Raw genomic sequence first — 19162 nt, forward strand, 5'->3', positions numbered from 1 at the left:
GTGTCCTTCAGTACCAGCCTTGGCTATCCAAACATGCTGTCTGTACTCTCACCACTTAATAAAGGACAGCATGGACTAGCTGGCGTGGCTCAGTGTTTGAGTGTCGACCTGTGAACCAGGAGGTCATGGTTCAATTCCTGGTCAAGGCACATGCCCGGGTTGTGGGCTCAATCCCCAGTGTGGGGTGTGCAAGAGGGAGCTAATCAGTGGTTCTCTCTCATCATTGATGCTTCTATCTATCTATCCTTCTCCCTTCCTCTCTGAAACCAATAAAAAAATATATTGGGGGGGAGAGAGGGGAGAGACGGCATGGAAGCCGGCAGAAACAGGAAAGGTAGAGATCACTAAGAGTCAATTGTATGATGCTTATGGCATTCCATTTTGTCAGAAGGTCAACTTGTGTCCACTCTCTTAGTACAGTGAGGGGGCCTGAGAAATGGCTAAAGACAGTCTGGGAAAGAGATGAGTGAACAGAGAGGCCGTAATTGCCTTCCGATATTTGAAAGCCCCAGGAAAGAGGCCAATGAGGCGACTCTGGGGTAAACGTCAATGTAGGAGCACAAAGGACTTTCTTAACCCAGAAGAGCGGACTGCTTTAGGAGACAGCGAATGCTCTGAGAAGCATGGGCCCAAAGGCCTTGTGACCAGGAGATGCTGGTCCTTCTATGTGGCGGTGGCCTTCCTGGTCTGTGAGGTTCTTTGTCGTTGAGCATCTAAGACTTTCCATGTGGTCTTGTTTATTATCAGATATCCATAGGTGTGCTACACCAGTTATCTTTCTTTTTCTTTTTCTCTAGCATCATGTTGGAAATTAGTGAGAGAACACTCCTGTCACAGGGAATATTCCTGACCTCTGAGATTCTTAACGATTAATATAAATATGATCTCTCTGTGTGCTGGGTCAGGAGACTGCTGTAAAGCACTGTATTTTTGTCCCCTGAGTGGGCCTAAGCCAATGGTCGGCAAACTGTGGCTCGCGAGCCACATGCGGCTCTTTGGCCCCTTGAATGTGGCTCTTCCACAAAATACCACGGCCTGGGTGAGTCTATTTTGAAGAAGTGGCGTTAGAAGAAGTTTAAGTTTAAAAAATTTGGCTCTCATAAGAAATTTCAATCATTGTCCTGTTGATATTTGGCTCTGTTGACTAATGAGTTTGCCGACCATTGGCCCTAAGAAGTCATTTTAAGAAATTGAGTGCATTAGGATCTGGTCTTCTGAATCCCTTTGTCAAGTGGCTTTGACCTTAAAATTAAATATAGTGACTATATGAGTTTCTTTTGGCTTACTTAGTGCCCACCACAGTCTTGTCCACTATACATTTCGAACCAAAAGGTGCATGTTCTGCCAAGTTAGAATTTTTAATAGGAATCTTCTAGCTTGGTTGACTGCCTAGCTTTAGTGCAGGCCTCTGAAAGCCAGAGGAATTGATTAGCAAAATGGCAGCCGGCCAAGTGCCACATTTATTTAATTTAGAGCAATAAATAAGACAGTGAAAAAAATTGTAACGAATGTTAACTAGACTTATTGTGGTGATCATTTTGCAAGGTGTACAACTATCGAACCATTTTGTTGTGCACCTGAAACTAATGTCATATTACCAATTATACCTCAATTTAAGAAATGACAGTGAAGCGGTACCCCCCAGGGACCCACTCAGCTGGGCGACGGGTCCTGAGGAGTTGCAAAGGCGGGCAGTGCCTGTCTAATAGACATGAGATGCCGTTCTTAACTGTGGGGCTGTTGCTTTCCTGCTGAGGCTGCTCTTCTGCTGCTCAGTAGATTCTGGTCAATCCCTCATTCATAGAACCTGGACCTGCATGCGGTTGTTTATCGGTATTGTCCTGGCAAAAGACCGCGGAATCCTCCTGAAACTGCTGCTGCATTTCAGGAAACTAGTCACCACTTGCATTGTCCTGTTTCTATCACCATTACTTTTGCAGTAAAATTTATGATTTTTTAAAAAAATTTAAATACATCTTATTGATTTTTTTACAGAGAGAAAGGGAGAGGGATAGAGTTAGAAACATCGATTAGTTACCTCCTGCACACCCCCGACTGGGGAATGTGCCTGCAACCAAGGTACATGCCCTTGACTGGAATGGAACCTGGGACCCTTCAGTCTGCAGGCCGACGCTCTATCCACTGAGCCAAACCAGTTAGGGCAACATTTATGATTTATTGTATGCTCTACATTGGGTTAAGTGCATTATCTCAGTCAACTCCCTAACGATCTTATAAAGTAAATGCTATCATCATCCCCATCCACACATGAGGTAACTGGAGTTCAGGTCCACCACGCACTTGTCCAAAGTCATACAGGGAGGAAGGGAAGGAGCTGGGAGGAATCCAGGGCTGGTGTGGGAGCCCACACTGTTGTGCTGCCCGTTATTTGCTTAATCGAATCCTTTAAATCAAAGAGCTGACGTTATTAGAAATTGTAGTACCTGCTGACCCTTGACCTCTGTCTTATGTAGAGAGAAGCACTATACTGCGTGTGTGTGTTTAGACAGATTGCTTATTTGTACTATGACTTTGTGAAGATGCTCTAAGTCTATCATTAAACACCACAACTTCAGACAAGTTCAATGACAATCTATAGAAAGGTTCCATGGTCGTTGTGGCTTTGAAATGAAGGAAGTCAATAATGCGTATTTCATTTCTGTGATACTAAATAGGCCACTCTTGAATAGCAATACCTCTAAAAATGCAACCCGTGGAATTCAATAATATGCCAAGACACTTGAGCAGAAATATGTCTTTTCCTTCTTCTTGCCCTTCTAAGGCAAAATATAATCAAGGAGCTTGGAAAGATAATACCCATTATCAATTTAGATGACAGTTTTCTCATTCTTATGAGGTAATTTGTACATTCTGTGATCAACGCCTGCTGAATTTTTTGTTGTTGTTGTGTGTGTTAATGGTTTCTAAAACATCAGTTCAGGCATCTGCTAAGCTCTCTTTATACCCGAGTGCTCACTGAAGTGAGCAGAGTAGCCAACTGCCAAGTTTAGGGTGGGGAGTTCTGGGTAAAGCAGCTGGAAAGACTAACTAGGAAGAGGGTAGGTAACACCTTATGCATTTTGAAATACTTTCAAACTCACAGACAAGTTGCAAGAAAAATACAAATAATTCCCATATATACTTTACCCAAACTCACCATTTTTAATATTTTGCCGCATTTATTTTATCTCTTTCTACACACGTCCACTTACACATGTGCTTATTTTTCTGAACTGTGTGAGTCGGAATCATGTCATGTCTTTCCTATGCCTTCATACCGCAGTGTGGATTTCCTAAGGATAGGGATATTTTTAATCACAGTTCAGTCATGAAATCCAGGAAATTTAGCACTGAAACAGTACTGTTACCTATTCTACCTTCCATATTCAAACGTTGCCAGTTATCCTGGTGATGCCCTTTCGTAGCTCTTTTCCCCTTCAGTATAGGAACTAGGCCATGATCATATATTGGGTGTAATTGTTGTGCCTGTTTAGCCTCCTTTAACCGAGGTCAGTTCCTCAGCCCTTCTCTTTGATGAAATTGACATATAGGCCAAATTTTAGAAATAGGATGTTCCTTATTTTGGGTTGTCTGCTGTCTCCTCATGATCAGATTCAGATTGTCTGTCCCCGGTCGGCATACGACAAAAACAACATTTTGTCTTTTCAGGGTATTTCACCCCAAATAGCACCAAGCCCATCTGGCTCTCACCGGTGATTAATTTTGGTCACCAATTAAGGTGCTATCTGCTTTCCCTACTGCATTGTTACTGTTGTTATCCTGAAAACCAATCAGCTTTGTTTTCAAACATTTCCAGTATTTGGAGATACAAACAAAACTAAGTATTAATAAAGAATCCAGAAGAATAGTTCTTTCAAGTGTCAAAACTTCTTGATGATAAGTCATAAAATTATGGAATTTTATAGTGGGTAGGGGCTTTGGAATTGCAAATGTGATTTTAAAAATTTAATAGGCTTTATTTTTCAGAGCAATTTTTGGTTCACAGCAAAATTGTGCTTATAAACTACAGGGTTTTCATATACAACACCCTCCTCCCCCCTCCCCCATACACACACACACACACACAGCCTCCCCTACTATCAGCATCCCTCCAGAGTGGTCCCTTTGTTACAGTCATTAAACCTACATTAAAACATCATTATCACCCAGTAGTTTAGGTTAGGGTTCACTCTGAGTGTTGTACATTCCAGATGTGTTTTTAAAAAGTCAACTTAGAGTTGACTTTCCTGCACTCTAAATATTCAGGGCTGTTACTTTTCTAAGTTCTCTTATAAGAAATACATCTCTCTGTATTTCATTTTTAATTATGCCTCTTCCTTCATTCCTTTTTATAATAATTATATCTTTATAGTTTACTTCACTTTAAGGTCGGCTTTTAATACCATATCAACGGAGAGAGAGAAGCTGAAGCAGCTGATGGAGCAGGACGCCTCGTCCCCCTCCGCCCAGGTCATTGGTCTGAAGCGTGCCCTGTCATCCGTAAGTGCCATGTCTGTGTCCACAAATGCCTGACAATGCGGCCAGGCTCCTGAATTTCCTATATTTTCCATCTCCGTGGTTGTGTGGAAAATTCATGAGAAAACCAAACAAATTATCCAAATTATATTCTAGTCTTTCATCAGATCTGCTTATTCTAAAGACCCAAACTAAGCCTACTCCAAATCTTAGTCGCTAGTATTTCACTGAGCAAAAGCTCTACTTCATGTTTGGTTTCCTCCTCCTTATCTTGACTCTTCTGATTCTGTAAAGCTTTTGTTGTGTGTGTGTGTGTGTGTGTGTGTGTGTGTGTGTGTGTGTGTGTGTATGAGTGTATGTATCTGACAGACATTGGTTTGTTTGTGCTTACAGCATTTGACAGTTGGACATTTCTGTACCTAAGACTTCACACGCTTAGACTGACTTCCCAAATCACAGGCAGCAGAACTAAATTCTAAGTTCACCCTTGTCCTCCCTGCTGCACAGCACAGATTCTACTTACCACTCTTCCAAAGATGTGAAAATGATTTGATTTGATAGTAGGAAACATTTAGCTTCCCCCTGCCCTTGGGCAGAGGGAGATGAGTCACATGCAGCTAGGGAACAGTCTGCCTTTGCACCACAGAAGTCAGGCCTCGGCTGTCCATCAGGAAGCCTTTCTGTTATTCGCTCTCTCTCCTTTTTTTCATCGACTCCCGTGTATTCCTCACAAGAGCTAGGCTCCACTGAAGGGCTGTGTCCTAGAACTCTCTGCCTGGAACGGCTGATGTGGTCTGGCTGCTCACTGTGTGTCTATCAAAAAGCTAGGGAAGTTTTAAAATGGCATGCTCATTTGCTTCTCCTTTTGCTCGTCCTTTGGAATTCCCATGGTAACGAGAGTGTGCGCACCGTGAAATTGCCATCAGAAGAAATACTGAACTTCCCATTTAGGGTCAGGTAGGGGAGACGAATTTTGGGATCTTGTTTTCAGAAGCCAACTGAGAGAACTAGAAAGTAGCCATTCGTGTTTCCTATCACCATGTTACTGAGAAGAGTCATGCATGGTCTTGGTGTAATGTTAATGGTAATGTTAATGGTAAATGCGTTACCAGGAGTACATACTGTTATTGTAAAATACCCAAGGAATATGCACTCGGTTGAACATTTCAAGTATGTTGCCTTTGAAAGAAATAAGAAACAATGTGGACTGACTGCATGTCCAGAGCCTTGAGGAGCTCTGGGATCTTCAAGGTCATAGAGAGAAACACCCTGTGGGACTGTAGTCCCAAGCCTCACACTGGGTGCTACTTTGGTTCCAGAGAAGCGAGGTGGCGCTCTCTCTCTCTCTCTCGCTCGTTTTTTAGTTTATTTGGTGGCAAAAGCACTTCTCATTGTCCCAGGAGGTGGGCTCTCAGTGCTTTCTGAGGCACCTGTCCCCTGCCCTCGTCCCGTGAGGCCTGGCCTCCTCTGGCAGAGACTTTGAGGTGCATTTGGCCCTGGTGTCCCAGGCCACAGGCGTCCTCACCTTCGCTAAGAAAGTCCCTCTCAGCCCTATTCAGGATTTTGGAAACTTAAGATAAAACAGAACGATGCTTTCCTTTCTGTCTTAGGTTCCTGATTAAATTGGTTTTTCACAGAGTAAAATTATAAGGCCATCTCGGGGCTATCAGAATGTATATGCTGTGTTGTGTGTACAATCTTGATATTTTCCTTTCTTCTGCCTGTGGCAGATTCCAGCCCCTGGTATAGATTCTAGCCACTTACGTTTAAGATACCAGCGACTCATTGGCCAGAATAAAGCAAGTGTAGAGAGTGTTGCTGCGTGTAACAGTCTCTGTTTTGTGTGTTTAAGAAACGTTTACTCAGTGTTTCCTAAATGATTTTCAGGAATTTCCAAATAACCCATTCCATTCATGGGTACGAACAATAAAGCCAAAACCTTTGCTAGAGATCTGGGCCGCGCCACATCCTCTGCGGGCTCGGCAGGTCGGCCCTGGGGGAAGGGCTGTGAGATTCTTGGAAGAGATCAGGAAGACAGACAGACAGGCAGGATGGACCTGGGGGATGTCTCAGGGGACAGACCTTGGAGAGCAGTTAGTCATGAAGCTCACAGGGCAGGGGCGTGAAGGACACGCCTTCCTTTACCGTCAAGCCAGTTCCTTCCCAGTTGGGAGGTTGGGGGAGGGAATCAGAGCCGCCCCCAAGCGGCGGGGTAGCCCCACACACACACACACACCCCACCCCCGTGCTCCTATCTTACACCTTCATTCCAGGGCCCTGGCGCTGAGCCCTCATCCAGGTAAGTGAGTTTTGTTTTCCTTTTCTTTAAAAATCAAATATCTTAATCATGAAGAATGAGTAAAACAGTCAACAGCTGGCTATATTGGGAAACAATAAAATTAATCCTCCACAAAATCCTACTTTCCAAGATTTAATTCAACTGGTGTGATCATTAGATAACATTAAAATATGGCCAATCATACGGGGTGAGAGCAGCATCTTTTCTGAAGATGAGAGAAGCTTGGGATCATTAGGGAGGGACGTGGCCAGGGACTGCAGTAGCCCCCTGTGTCCGCAGGCTCCACACCCACGGGTTTAGCTGAACAAGGATTTTTTTAAAAATATATTTTTATTGATTTCAGAGAGGAAGGGACAGGGAGAGAGAGATAGAAACATCAATTATGCGAGAGAATCACCAACCGGCTGCTTCCTGCACGCCCCCTACTGGGGCACGTGCCCTTGATGAGAATCAAACCCGGGACCCTTTAGTCCGCAATCCAAAGCTCTATCCACTGAGCCAAACCGGCTGGGGCAGAAAATATTCTTTAAAAAAATGTTATGTCGTTGCTGCCACGGACCATGTAGTTAGGCCCACGATGCCTACGATGGTTGTGATGGCTGCGATGGTGGGGTCTGTACTGAACATGTACAGACTTTCTTCTTGTCATTATTCCCTAAACAATACAGTATAACAACTGTTTACATAGCATTTACATTGTATGCGGCACCATAAGTAATCTAGAGATGTTAAATATGTGAGAGGGTGTGCGTAGGTCCTCCCCAAATACTACGCCACTTACATGAGGGACCCGAGCACCCGTGGGTTTGGGTGTCTGCCTGGGGAGAGGGAGGGGCCGTGAAACCGCTGGTCAGAATAGGAGCTGGGTGTTTATGATTTCCTTTTCCACCAAAAAAAAAAAAAAAAAAAAAAGCCTTACTAACCCCTCCTTCCATCTCTGGAAACGAGATTAGAGAAGGCCGTCGTGTCCAGAGTTTAATATCTTTTATTCCCCAGGCATCTCAGAGCCCGTATCCTGTTGGATAGCATTCAAGGAACAAAGCCCAGGAAGTGCGCCCTGGGGGCCCTGCCACGCGGGGGGGCCCACTCTGTGCTTTTCTGAAACACTATGTTTAACGTGTTCCAGGCCCTAGCACAAAACACAGACCTTAAAGAACGCTTGCGCAGAATCCATGCCGAGTCCCTGCTCCTCGAGCCCCCTGCTGCTGACAGCCTGGCAGAGGTGGGTAAGGTCCCCGTCTGGTAAGGTCTGGTGACGCCTCTGTGACCTCACTCCTCCCCTCCAGAGGGCTGCTCACGCCCACGCCTCCCACCCCCGGGGAGTCCCGGATCCCAAGGCTTTCTTGAGTCTGCTGCTAACTAACTGCATTTAAAAACTGCTCCCCCTGAGCCCCAGAACCCGTCTTCCCTTTGTGCTTCTTTCCCCCATTCTTCTCCTCAGCATCCCCCGTTTCACATCCCCTCAGCTGTAGAGAGACAAGTTTTCTCCTGCTCCTTCTGAAGAAACCTCAACTTCCCAGTTCCCTGGGCTTCCTCTGTGAGGCCCACTCCTTCTCCTCAGCTGTTCCCTTCTCCTTTTCCTGCGATGCTTTTTTTTTTTTTCCTTTTAAAAGCACAACCTTACCCTCTCAGGGAAAAAATACTCTTACAACGAAGGGTCTTGGCCAGTTGATACTACATTAAAAATGTCTTTTCTCAAGACTTGGGATGTTTATCTAAAATACTCTCCGAAGGTGTTTACAATGAGAAATTTCAGAAAAATACAAGTGAATTGCTTGAGAAGTAGAAAAGGGTAATTAGGGTTACAACTGTTTTTAGTTATCTCTTGTGTTTATATGCCTTCCTCAGACGTGCTGAGTTTTTTATTAACAAATTTATTAGGCCGAGGGCATTTAAAATAAAAAATAAGAAGGTGATATACAAGGTGTGTGTGTGTGTGTGTGTGTGTGTGTGTGTGTGAATTTGAAAGGGGACGAGAGGCTGAAATGAGTCAGCCCACAGGCTGCCAGGCCCAGAGGCACTGGCGGTGATGGTTTAAGGATGGGCAGAATAACTGCCTCAGGCATAAACACGATTTTATATGTAAAATAAATAGACATGATAGAAGAGGCTCAAAAACCAACGGGAAAGAGATGGATTATTCAATCAGTTAGGTTGGCACAGCTCAAAAGCAATTTGGAAAGCAGTTTAAATCTCCCATTGCACACTAAAATGAATCCCTGGAGAATTAGAGTTAAATAGAAAAATTCAACCTGAAAAATATTGATTTAAATATTTATCAAGCCCTGGCTGGTGTGGCTCAGTTGGTTGGGCATTGGCTCGGGCACAAGGGTTGCTGGTTCGATTCCTGGTCAAGGCACATGCCCGGGTTGTGGGCTTGATCCCTCATGCAGAGGGTGGTAATGCAGGAAGCAGCTGATTGACGTGTCACTCTCACATCAATGTTTCTCTCTCTCCCTCTCCATTGCTCTCTCTCTAAAAATCAATTTTAAAAATCTTTAAAAATATATTTAGTAAGTACCTAGAGTAGGGAGGACTTCCTAAATGTGGAAGTAATAGGAAAAGTTACAAAAGAAATGTTGACTGGATTTGGCTTTTTTCTTAAGGGGAAAATGGTGTGTGTGAAAAAAGAATGCATAGTCCTAGCTGGTTTGGCTCAATGGATAGAGCCTGCAGACTGAAGGGTCCCAGGTTCAATTCCAGCCAAGGGCACATGCCTGGGTTGCAGGCTCGATCCCCAGTAGGGGGTGTGCAGGAGGCAGCCAATCAATGATTCTCTCTCATCATTGATATTTCTATCTCTCTCTCCCTCTCCCTTCCTCTCTAAATTCAATAAAATATATTTTTTTTAAAAAAAGAAAGAAAAAAGAATGCATATAATAGACTAGGAAAAATATTTTCAGAGAAAATGACAGACTTAAATAATACTAAATAGATGATAATGTATTTAATACTTAAATAATTAATAAATAATAGCAAGCAACTTAAGACCTCAACAAATAAATGGGGGCGGGGTGGGGAGACACAATTTACCCCAAGTACAGATAATTTTTAAAAAACCTTCCATTTAGTAGTACTTATAAATTCATAGGAAAGTGTAAAGAAATGCAGAGGGTGGGCCTCCTCCAGTGTTAGCATCTCTGTATCCAGTTTCTTTTAAAAAAGGACAAAATGTTCAACCTAATTCTTAACAAAGAAATGCTAATTAAAACAAGCACATTAGCACAAAGTATTTCTAAATTAAAGTGTTTGGTGCCCTTACGCATGTAGAGAAAGCAGAGGTGCTCTTGCTTGTTGATGCAATTAGGTGACATATATTTTACCTTGAACATTTTTAATAATTATAGTTCTGAGAACTGATTCTAAGGAATAATGAGGTACAATCAAAGACACATTTGCAAGCATGTTCACCATCTTTACAGATTTGGAAACACCTTTAATTTCCAATAAAGGAAATGGTTCCCTATGACACACAATTAAAATAAAATATTATGTATCAACTAAAGGTCATTGTGTCAAAGAACTTGTAACAGCCCTAGGAAGAGTTCACAATGTAATGTTACGTGACTTTAGCAGATTAGATAAAGACAGTGGACAGTGGGGTCCCAATTTTTCACGCACAAAAAAATTACACCCAAATATTTTTTTTAAATATATTTTATTGATTTTTTACAGAGAGGAAGAGAGAGGGATAGAGAGTTAGAAACATCAATGAGAGAGAAGCATCGATCAGCTGCCTCCTGCACACCCCCCACTGGGGATGAGCCCGCAACCGAGGTACACACACCCCTGACCGGAATCGAACCCGGGACCCTTCAGTCCGCAGGCCAACACTCTATCCACTGAGCCAAACCGGTTTCGGCCACACCCAAATATTTTAATACAAAAAAATACATCACCAGGTTAATAGGAGCCACATCTGGGGAACAAGACTTCAAATGATGTTTGTTTACTTTTTGTATGTTCTGTTTTGAACACGTTACTTTTATCTTCAGAACAGATGTTAATTTTGAGAATAATTATAGTGCAGTGTTGTTTGGGGAAGTTTATAAAATCAAATGGATAGAGAGAGATTACAATTATTTCAAAGCAAAGCTAATGTGTAGAGAGGGTCGTAGAGAAATGTATCAAAATGGTTTCTGTGGTCGCTTCAGTGTGATGGGATTATGGGGCTCTCTCCCTTTTCTCTGTTTATCTTTTGTAACTGAAAAAATAGACAAACTTGAGGGGACATCATTTCGTTGAACTGACCGGATTAACATGTTAATAAACGAAGCCCCGTGCGGTGCAGACCCTGTGCTGGGTGCAGGCCCGGGAGCTTCCGTAGGCGATAATCGCAAGTAGCTGGGGTGGAACAGCAGGAGGGGCTAGGGCTGGGGTGTTCCTTTCAGCGTTGATCAGCCCAGACATCCTCTGACACTTCAGTCTGGGAGGAGGGTGGAGAGCGCGTGACTGGTAATAATTAATGAGTAGAGCAGCTAAATAAATCATTAGGGTCTTATGTGGCAGCGGCACACCAAGGACAGGGCCGTTCAGTGAGCATTGCAGGAGCTCCCTCGCTCACCACGCTGTCTCCCTGTCCCTGGAGGGTGGGGGTGGAGGGGGGCATAGCGGTGGTGCTTATTTGCAGATCCCACAGTGGTCTCTGTTAGGTTAGAGAGAAGCCTGCTTTTCAGAAAGCTGAGCGGATATTAAAATGGGGAGGGTCTTGGAGCGAATGCCTCGGGCCAGCTGTCTTAGTTAGGAAGAATCCAAGACCAAGGGGTCGCATTTACATGTGTCCCCGAAGTAAGCATCTCCTCAGGAGGCCTTGCCCTGTGTCAGTGATGAGAGTCCGCCGTGGCCCTCCTGTTGAGCACCCCCGCCTGGGCACCCTTTGTGTATGAGACGGAGGAGTGTATCCTGAACTGGCAGAACTCCGGGGGAAGACATACTCTGCGCTAACCTTTGTTCCCCCAGTTATTCTGGGACGCTCTCATCAGATACATAACGGCATAGAAGCAGCTCCTGTGTCAGCCCAGTGAGAGACGGGGGCTCCCGAAGGGAAGTTCAGGGCATCAGTCTCCTCTGGGCGGGAGGAATCGCAGCCTCTTGTCCTGAATCCGTTCTCAGTCCTCCAAGCCTGTCACTGTCACCTCTCTGTGGAGCCCGCCCCAGGCCAGAGCCGCTTTCGGACAGCCTCACCTTCCTCTCGCTCTCTCTGCTCCACGGTCTTGGTCTCAAAATGCTGGGTGTGCTCTCTGCACCCCTCATTCAGGCCAGACGCCTGCTCTCATCCATCATTGTGTCCCTCCAGGGCCAGCACAGAGCAGTGGCTCAGTTTGTTGAAATACATTGAATTTTTCACTTACAACTTGCATCGAAAGTACCCCAAGTATTCAGGTCCTTCCAGGGGGGAAAGTATAGACCAGTGGTTCCCAACCTTTTTTGGCCATGCCCCACCTAAGCATCTCTAAAATCCCGACGTCCCCCCCCCCCCACAATGACATATAATTCGTATTATTCAAAAAGTGAACTCCTATTCATGTGGAGGAAGCCTAAAAGGCCATTAACTTGGTCTAAACAAGCTTCCAAAGAACATGGCATCCATGAAAGAGAAAAATAAAAGAACAAAAGGACAGTTGAAGTACTGAGGAAGAAACCACTAAGAAATTGTTTTAAAAAAATGAAATTATATGAAAAAATAGCAAAGTTTTAGGACATATAATAGAGAACTGAAATGCATAAATATGTCACAATGTATATCTATATACTGTATATGAGGCCCCTAGAACCATAAGAAATGCAAAAAATTCACTGTTAACAACTCATTCTCTAATTGCCCCCCTTAAAAATCAAACTGCCCCCCTGTGGGGGGGGGGGTGCCCCAGTGACGGATAAAACCAGGCTTCTGGCCTCAGTGAGTGGAACCACTGATCTGGACCCAGGGAAGAAGGGGTGGAGAGCCAGGCAGGATGAGAGCATCGCGGTATGCTGTTGTGTTATTTGCGTAGCAGCCTCTAAAGGGGGTTGGGGACTTCCTTCCCTCGCGGAGTCACTGTGTTTGGGGAGAGACAAGGAGAATTTATTTCATTCATCTATCCATGAATAATGAATGACCTGCCACCGGGGGCGCTTCTGGACCAACACACACTGTTTATTTGTCAAGGGACGGCTCGCAAGCAGCACGCTGGCCTCCGTGAGCACGTGGGGCAGAAGAAAGGGAGGCTGCTCAACCCAGCCGTGCAAGGCCACGCATGCAGTGCACCTCAGAGGAACGTGTAGGATGAAAAGCTACGTCCTGCAGCGGTAGAAAATAAGGGGATACGATTCAGAGAGCGTTGGAACGATTCCCTCTTAAACGCAACCACGACTGGCCTGGGCCGTCTCTCTCTGGCCTTGAGATTGGCTCCTGTGCCTGAGCAGGGAAGCGCCTGTAAGTGAGGCGCCCGTTCGGAGGAGACCTGCGTTTTGCATTTCATTCCGTGTGCGGCTCGTTTCTCCTCAACTCCGGAGCTGACCTCTGCTTTGAGCTGCTTGTTTGCATGGGCCTGTGACCTTGCGTATCATGCCTCCAAATCAGCTGTGTGTTTCGCTTCTCTTGAGACTGTTTCTAAATACGTCTGTATTCTTGTTTTTGTGTTTTAAATAGGAAAACTCCACCGATGACAACCGGCCCCTGGTCCATCAGCTTTCTAATGAGAGCCGGCTCTCCATCACGGACTCCCTGTCGGAGTTCTTCGATGCCCAGGAAGTGCTGCTGTCGCCCAGCTCTTCAGAAAACGAGGTTTGACCATGGTGCTCAGTTCTGTGCCGCAGGGTCTCTCCTGTTGCTGTGCCCGTTCAGGAAATACTCATATTTAGAAACACTGAGCTCAGTTGCTCCTTTCTACCGTTACATTCTGGGATCTTGTTACAACTCCTACTCCAAATTGCACAAAAGGCTACAAGACCTTAGAATAAAAAGTTGTGAAAGTAGGTGTTGGTCATCCTTATTTCTGTTACTTGATTTGCTATCCCTCTTTTCAATTACAGGTTAATAATTTTGACTATTAGCAATTTGATATGTAATATTTCTAACTACAGGGCCAGAAATTAGCATCATGGATATTTTTTAATTATTGAATTCAGCCTATACTAATTTACAACATACAATTATTATATTATCATAATGTTGTAATATGGTCATTATAATACTTTATAGTATATAACAATATTTTTAATTTTTTGATTTTTAACAATATTATTTTAAATTGATGCATAAAATTCATACTTTCCTGAGGGGGCAAGTGTCATAGTTGGCCTTGCTGTGTATAGTGTGTATTGATAATTTTATCCCTTTAGAAGTACTCATCTTGCTTATTAATTTCTATAGAAGATTATTTTTTTCACAAATAGTTCAAAGACAAATTGTAACTCATTCTACCCAAACACTAACACATTCTGAAAATGCAGCCTGAGTTAATAAGAATTTTAATAACAACTAAAATCTTGAGTTTACTTGTGTTTTCCTTGTGAGAACTTAAGTGCGAGGATTTTAATAACAGCTGTTTGCTGCAAACACCCCTAGGCAGGCAGGTGAGTGGCCCCAGTAATTACTCCTCTGTTTCGCAGAATGGGACGGGAAGTGTTTGGTGATTGTGAGTAAAGGTTCTAGGTACACCTGGCTGTTTGCTCTCACTCTAAGGCACCTTATTTCTTCTCTCCCACAGGGTTCTGAGGACGACTCATATGTCAGTGACATAAGTGATAACCTGTCCTTGGACAATCTCAGTAATGACTTGGACAATGAGAGACAGACCTTGGGTAAGACTTACATTATCTGACTTCTGAAAGTCTGGATCTTCATGGAATACTAGTCAACATACAAAGAGAGCCTGCTGCAGGCAGAGAACTGTAACAAGAACTATGTAAGAAAATTCAGATACGGTCCCCTCAAGGTTTTACAGCCAGGTGGGAAGACAATACTCACTCACATGAGAAAAATGTTTTCATTCACATAACTTTGCCTACTTGTGTAAATTTCTATTTTCTAAAGTAAGGGTATACCAGTTATATAAATATCAAAGATTAGTGCAACAGATATCCCTTATTGGTCAAACATTCCCTCTGCAAATATATTAGAATACAACTTTTTGCCTTTAGGTAGCTAGTGGTTTTCATAATTTAGGAATTCTACGGGGCTTATATAATAAAAGGTCTGGTCTGAATGGTAATCTAGCTTCAGAGTCTTTAAAATAACACCTTTGGAAGTAATGCACTTACTTATACCTCCTAGAAGTGGGGGCTCTGAAGGTATTCTGAGATGTTCGTTTATTATGGGTTGATCCCGCGGGTGGAATTGATGCCTAGGAAATGTCTGAACCATGGGACACCTGGAGTGTCTTGGCTCTTCCCAAACAGCTCTGATCTAGCAGTTCCGTGAGCAGACGGAGGTCTGTTAAGCGAGGTGCCCGTGGGAGGAATCTGCCCATTGGACAGTTCTCTGCATGGGTCCTCTGCCCATTGGATAGTTCTCTGCATGGGTCCTCTGCCCATTGGACAGTTCTCTGCATGGGTCCTCTGCCCACTGGACAGTTCTCTGCATGGGTCCTGTAGCATCAAATATTCCCGGTACTCAGTGTGCCTGGGGTCTCTAGGTTTGCCTGTGCCGTGCACTGGCTACCCAGAGCACCACCTGTTTTCTTACCTACATGGAGGACAGGCACCAGTCAAATCCTTTTTGATATTTCAGTGCTTCCCAGCTCAGTAAGTATGTATGAAATATGATGATGTTGAGTTGTTATTTGAATGCCAATGAGCTACTCTTTGGGAACCACAAGAAAGGCAGGTCATTTTACCATCCTGTGGGAGAACATCCTTTCAGCATCACACCTGCTGGAAGTCAGATGCTCATTAGGCTCTGTCTTGATTTCAGAGAGGAAGGGAGAGGGAGAGAGATAGAAACATCCAGCTCACCCCTTTCTCATGTGTTGGTGTGAGGCAAAGATTTCATGTGCAAATAGGCGCAGTTGGGATGGGAGAAGAATTTCAGGGCACAAAGCAATGGAAGCTGTCACAAAGGGAAAGATTGATAGGAGCAAATACCTAACATGTAAATGTTTCATTCTTCAGAAAACCACTGATGTGGCGCAGTGGTTGCACATCAGCCCATGAACCAGGAGGTCACGGTCTGATTCCCTGTAGAGGGTGTACAGGAGGCAGCTGATCAATGATTTTCTCTCACCGATGTTTCTCTCTATCACTCTCTCTTCCTCTCTAAAAAATAAATAAAAATATATTTAAAAACAAAAACAAAACACACTGGACCAAATTAAAGTGAAGGTCAAGTGGGGATTAAGTTATAAAAACAAAGGATTATCTCTTACTATATAAATAGGAAAACAGATAATTCAGAAAGGAAGAAATGTTCTTGAAAGCATTCCAAACCACACAAGGAATTTTCTAAATGTAAATTTAAAACAAGGAGATAACACAGGTGGGGAGGGCAGACAATTTGTCAGAAATTAAAATCGAATGATGACGAGCCCGAGAGAGCCTCCGGAGGTGGGCACTCACCTATGCGGCTCACAGATGGGCAGTCGATGCTGTCTTTTCCCTGATCCCTAAGCGCATATGAATCCAAAGTCTAAAAATGGCCATAGTTTATGGCATAGTAAGCCCATTTCTCTATTTCCCATGAAAATAATCAGAGGTAGTCAAATATCTAGGAATATGAATATTCACTACTTGTTTGCATTATAGCAACACCTTGAAATAAATCCATATCCAACAGTAGAAGAATGATTCAGTCAATCGTGGCATAGCCATAGAATGGACCTTTTTACAGTCATCATAAATGATGTGCTAAAAGAACTCTGAATAGCATGCAAAAATAACATGTTAACCGAGTAAGCAGGACAGGAAACTAGGCGTGCAGTGTGAGGTATATGGGTGAGAAAGCACTAAATGAAAATACTCCAAAATATAGATGGCTACTGTATCTGGGTAGTGGGATCATGGGTGACTTCTATTTTTTTCATACTTATCCTGTAATAAACACAGTTGCTTTTGTCAGAATTTAAAGCTATTTTTAAGAGTTTAAAAGCTTGTATCAGAATTTGAAGTGCTCTTTAAAAAGAGGTTAAAGAGTTAAAAGTGTAAATAGCAGCCTGCTCTGGACATAGATCCCAGTGTCCAGTTTGGTTATAAGTGCACATAGAGCTACGAAGAACTGGCTTTCATTTAGGGATTTGATGACCTGCCTGCGAACAAAGTCCGTGAATGTTAGTGCATGTAATTTTTGGTACTTAATTTAGTCATGCAACATTTCTATCGTATGACTTTCAGTCATATTCCGAATAACTGAGATTTATAGTAAAATTGGGTACTTTTTAGGTAAGGTTTCATTCATGGGTTTTTGTTTTTTTTTTTAAAATAATAAAGTGGCCAAAACTGGTTTGGCTCAGTGGATAGAGCCTCAGCCTATGGACTCAAGGGTCCCAGGTTCGATTCCAGTCAAGGGCATGTACCTTGGTTGAGGGCACATCCCCAGTAGGGGGTGTGCAGGAGGCAGCTGATCGATGTTTCTCTCTCATCGATGTTTCTAGCTCTCTATCCCTCTCCCTTCCTCTCTGTAAAAAACCAATAAAATATATTTTTAAAAAATAATAAAGTGAAAAGACTTGTAGAGACAACCAGGCTTATTTCCCTTCCAGGGTCGGTTCTTGAAAGCGGTGGGGAAGCCACGTGCAAAAGGAGGACGTGCCTGCCGGCGCCCTGCCCCAACAGCAGCAGCGTCAGCCTGTGGAACATCCTGAGGAACAACATCGGGAAGGACCTGTCCAAAGTGGCCATGCCCGTGGAGCTGAACGAGCCGCTGAACACGCTGCAGAGGCTCTGCGAGGAGCTGGAGTACAGCGAGCTGCTGGACAAGGCCGCGCACATCCCCAGCGCCCTGGAGAGGATGGTGAGGGCTCGGCCCCCGGCGCTGTCCGGCCCCTGCGCCCTAGCGCCCGGGCCATCCACGCCGGCCAGCAGGACGGGCAGCCCGAGCGCCAGCCCCCTGGGGTCCCTGGCGTTGTTCCTGGGATAGGCTCGTTTCTCAGGGACCTCGGGCTCCCCTGTGCTCGGCTGGTCTCAGTCACTCTGCCAGGACTGGCCATGTGGCAGGGAGGTGGGGGGGACTTCCTTGTGACAGCTGGCGCCTGGGGGTAGTTCTGCTCTGTGGCGCTGCGGCTTCCTCTTTCTCCAGAACTTTCCATGTGATTGTTCTGCTAAGCCTGGCTGGAAAGCCTGCCCTGAGGGCTGTCTGGGCATTTATTTTTACTATCCCAGGTGGACAGAATTTAATCTCTCAAGCTGTTTTTCTCGTCAAGGGTAAATTTCCCTTGAGAATGATTTTGTTTATTTTTGGAATAATATTTCCACAGCTATTTCCCAGGTTTTCAGAAAGTAACACTCAGGAGAGATTTTCACATAAGAAAGGTTCTTTTTGTGTTTCCTTCCCCTCCGTCTTAGTCTATAGAATTGTTACTGGGTGCTTTTTGAAGCTCATCCTAGAGAAAGCCACCTTTGTTCTCTACTCAGCTTCCACTGAAGGGGCTCCCCAGCGTTTCTCATCGTTCCCCATTTGGGGGACTCCATGGTGGTAAGATTGGACAGCTCAGCCCTCTCCGTGACTGTGGCTGACTTCGTTCTCCAAAGAGTGTCTGTTCTTTTTGCTTCCTCTCGTGTTACCTGCTCAGCAGGGAGGTGGTTGTGTGGGGGGCTGGGACTCCAGTGTGCTCCCCAAATGCGGAGTCTCTGCCCTGGGCATTTGCTGATTGGCTGACTTGAAGTTGGCACGCCCCCTTGGCTTCAGGTCATAAAACCACCTTCCAGCCCAAGGAGCTGAATTCTTTCCTAAATTCTAAGCATTCCGCAGGTTCCATCCTAATTAAAACGTCATTACCTTAGTGATTTGAAGATGAAAGGGAACTCTAACTAGTAGGTGAGAGAGACATCCCGGAGGCCTCCCGGGACTTCTCCCATCAAGGAGGCTTTCTTGTTGCTAAAGATAATAAGAGTAGGAGAGAAAAACAGGCGCTGTGTCTTTTCAATCTTTGTTCCTCTTCCCCAGAGAATTTCTGCTGAACAAAAGGAAGCAAATAGCTTCTAAGGCAAGTGTCAAAAGTCAGCTCTTTGCTTGGACTGGAAAAGCTTGGCTTTGAAGATGACAGTATTCTTAAAGGTGCTTCATTCTTGCCACAATTAAGAAACCCTTAGGATGTTCAGCTGACTGATTGTTGTAACTGACCTTGAGAAGAAGTTTGAGGCAAAGGATTTGCATTCCCGCACCAAGTGCAGGAGGGTAAACCCAGGAAAGCTGGGAGTGGGAACCTTCCCCTGGGGTTGTGCTCACTGCTCTGTGGGGTCAGCTTGGGCCCT

General features: G+C 44.4%; 1 protein-coding gene across 6 annotated transcripts in view; it reads left to right on the forward strand.

Annotated features, from left to right (window-relative positions):
* OSBPL3 (oxysterol binding protein like 3) overlaps positions 1-19162 on the forward strand; it is a 145903-nt gene that overhangs the window by 98102 nt on the left and 28639 nt on the right. For 5 of the 6 annotated variants that reach the window (XM_079786792.1, XM_079786793.1, XM_079786791.1 and 2 more), the window contains 5 exons: positions 4373-4500; positions 7902-7997; positions 13407-13541; positions 14467-14560; positions 17452-17702. In XM_079786792.1, coding sequence (XP_079642918.1) covers positions 4373-4500; positions 7902-7997; positions 13407-13541; positions 14467-14560; positions 17452-17702 — 704 coding nt within the window. The remainder of the gene's footprint in view (positions 1-4372; positions 4501-7901; positions 7998-13406; positions 13542-14466; positions 14561-17451; positions 17703-19162) is intronic. The other variant, XM_079786795.1, reaches the window with a different exon arrangement.

This window comes from Cnephaeus nilssonii (assembly GCF_951640355.1).
Source record: "Cnephaeus nilssonii genome assembly, chromosome: 12".
In the NCBI taxonomy this organism is placed as follows: domain Eukaryota; kingdom Metazoa; phylum Chordata; class Mammalia; order Chiroptera; family Vespertilionidae; genus Cnephaeus; species Cnephaeus nilssonii.